This window comes from Larimichthys crocea, unplaced genomic scaffold (assembly GCF_000972845.2).
Source record: "Larimichthys crocea isolate SSNF unplaced genomic scaffold, L_crocea_2.0 scaffold757, whole genome shotgun sequence".
NCBI lineage: Eukaryota > Metazoa > Chordata > Actinopteri > Sciaenidae > Larimichthys > Larimichthys crocea.
The window spans coordinates 1,616-4,411 of record NW_020859992.1 but is presented as its reverse complement, the minus strand read 5'-3'; the positions used below and the strand labels follow the sequence as shown (position 1 = coordinate 4,411).

At 35.9% G+C, this 2,796-nt stretch overlaps 1 protein-coding gene across 1 annotated transcript in view; it reads left to right on the top strand.

The window, feature by feature from the left end:
- Positions 1-741: 741 nt before the first annotated feature.
- The window catches only part of LOC109141442 (ADP-ribosyl cyclase/cyclic ADP-ribose hydrolase 1-like), a gene marked incomplete at its 3' end in the record, with an annotated part of 3,642 nt that continues 1,587 nt past the window's right edge, over positions 742-2,796 (top strand). The window contains exons 1-2 of the mRNA XM_027276980.1: positions 742-874; positions 1,068-1,150. Of these exons, the coding sequence (XP_027132781.1) occupies positions 742-874; positions 1,068-1,150 (216 nt within the window). The remainder of the gene's footprint in view (positions 875-1,067; positions 1,151-2,796) is intronic.

Here is a 2,796-nt window from a genome sequence, read left to right as displayed (position 1 = left end):
AAATGTTAAAATGTGATGTTGTGAAAATGTCTTTGGTGTTATTAAAATATTCCTCCTACACCTATCTTGCTAAATACTTTGAGAATGTAATGCTGCTTTTTCCTTCACAGCTTAAAATGAAAGCATTTTACAGACCAGTTTACTCAGGTTTAATTTTGTGAGGTGTAATAACAAGTTTTATAATACTTGATGATGTCTACTATGATGTTGGAACGGCTCTGAATGGCAGCAATAAACCACTACTTGCAAATCAGACAGTTAGTGTGAGATCTTCAATAACACCCCTCAGCATCATTTAGACAATGGTGTAATCGTAATTTAAGTTATATGAGACTGGCTACTCCCTGACCTTTGAAGAGCGAGCTAATAGTTAACAGTGAATTGGAGTTATTATAAACCCTTCTCATTTTTTGCAAAGCATTTGGATGAAGAGAACTGCTCCCCTGACATGAATCTGAAGCCAAACTGTGATGTTCTTCTGTCAGCCTATGACCCCTTGATGACAACGTTCCCCTTCACCCATTCAGAATCAGAATCAGAAATACTTTAATAATCCCAGGGGGAAATTATTTTAGTTACAATACTCCATTAAATAATACTACAATACTACTACACTACTACTACTATCATATTTATGCAGCAAAGTAAACATCATGCTCTTACATGTTATCAAAAAGAGCAGACTTCTTTCATAATGTAGAACAATAATGCATTTAACAATGTGATGTTTTTGGTTAGACAATGCTCTGGAGCAAAACCAAAGATCTGGTCCACAAGTACACAAGTGAGAATAAGGATTGTTTCACCCTGGAAGACACTCTGTTGGGATATTGCCTGGATGGACAGACATGGTGTGGAAAGGAAGGCAGCGATGGTAAGATAGATGCCGGACACTTTCAGTTCAGTTTAATTAAATTGAGTTTAGTATGTTTAGAATATAAAGTAAAACAGAAAAAGAGAAACAGGACTCCATCCATTCACCCACTTAGTTCAATTTAGGTTTCTAAAATATGTGAAATTGCAGTGACAAACACTGTACTCTGCTCAATCTGTGTGTGTTCTTCTAGAAACCTTCACTTCTGGCTGCCCTGGGTGGGAAGACTGTGTGAACAGCCCTGTTAGGTCATTTTGGAACAGAGCTTCTGCTGGAGTAAGTGTCCAACAAGAAATCCCTGGTTTTGGCAATAAATACAACATCTTAGATATGTTACAAAATGAATGTTTCTCTCACAAATTTGAATGCTGCCTCTTCTAAATGCTGGTCTTTTATTTCTGCTGCAGTACATTCGCAAGGATTGAGCTAAACAGACTCAGAGCCCCTAAAGTGACGCGTCTGAATGTGATTCTGGTCGCTGGAGAGAAGTCTGTGTTGTTTTATCATCATGTTTTTGCCACATTTGATCTATAACAGTCATTTTCTGAGCATGTTCTGCACAGTATCCCTGTTCAATGAATGTAATGTTAAAACAAAATGATGATAAGTTCTCACACGTTGATTGTTTTGGTACAAACACAGAAACTAAAGCTTTTTCCCATGTGTTCCTCTGATTTAGGTCAAATTGTAACAGTCCGAATTTAAAGACGGACTTAAGGAATGCACTGGATCCAAGTGTTCAATATATTTGCAAGGAAGTACAAAAGTAAGTACAGCACATTTGTGTAAGTAAAAGAAATCGTCCTCACTATAAAAACCAACAGAATTTTAATGTATTCAGACTCTTTTATTTCAGACTTGTTTATTTTTGCTCGTGATTTCTTAATCAGTGATACGAATGTCAGGATGGATGATCTGACAGAGCATGTGACTTTGACACTGTGTCCTGCCATCAGTAAACACTGGCAAACTTTTTCTAAGCTTGACCAAAGTCTCTTTCTAACTATAACTAAGCATTTAGTTTTCTAAATGTACTATACCTCTATCATTCCTAAATGTACTGTGTGTTTCTGTACATCAACTTCTTATTATTTTGTCTCTTGTTGCAGGTCTGACATCACGCAGTGCTCCCCCGTTCAAAATATGGGCTGTGCAGCATGTTTGTTGAAGACGATTGAGTAAAATGTCAGATTACAAAATCAAACATGACACAGAAAGCAGACATTAAAATATCTGTCCTTTTGTACCCTGTGTCTTTGGTTGAGTTTGACCTGAAATATCAAAATCATCTTAATACAAATTAAATAAGTACATTCACAATATGACAGCTTTTGTATTTTTTAACAAAATAAATCAAATATCATGTCCTGCTTTTGTATTATCTTCAACTAATGATCTCTCTTCTTGTTTGGTCGACACTGCAGTGCAAATTCAAAACACTGGAGTCATCTCTCCCAATAGCGGACTCTGTAGAAGAGGACCTTGAAGAGGCTTATTATAGGGGACCAAAAACATAACGATACCATAATTTCTCAGGTGATTATACACTAATAAACTGCATGTATTATATTGCATTTGTGGCGTCTCCTAAATCTTACACACTGGACCTTTAAATAAAATAAATTGAAGGGGAAAGGATTTCTTTTTCTACCTGTGGGCCAGTTTGACTTAATGTGAAATGTGTCTTTATATAAATGTCATTGAAAGTTTTTTTTTTACAATGTGACAATGCACTTTTGTATCTTTTATTGAATAAAGAGGTTTGTGTGTGATAAAGTGTCATGTGCTGCTATCCACAATAATCTCGTTAAACTGACGATCTGACTCGGACCCGATGGTTGCACCTGATGTTTTAAATAAAATGTTAAAATGTGATGTTGTGAAAATGTCTTTGGTGTTATTAAAATATTCCTCCTACACCT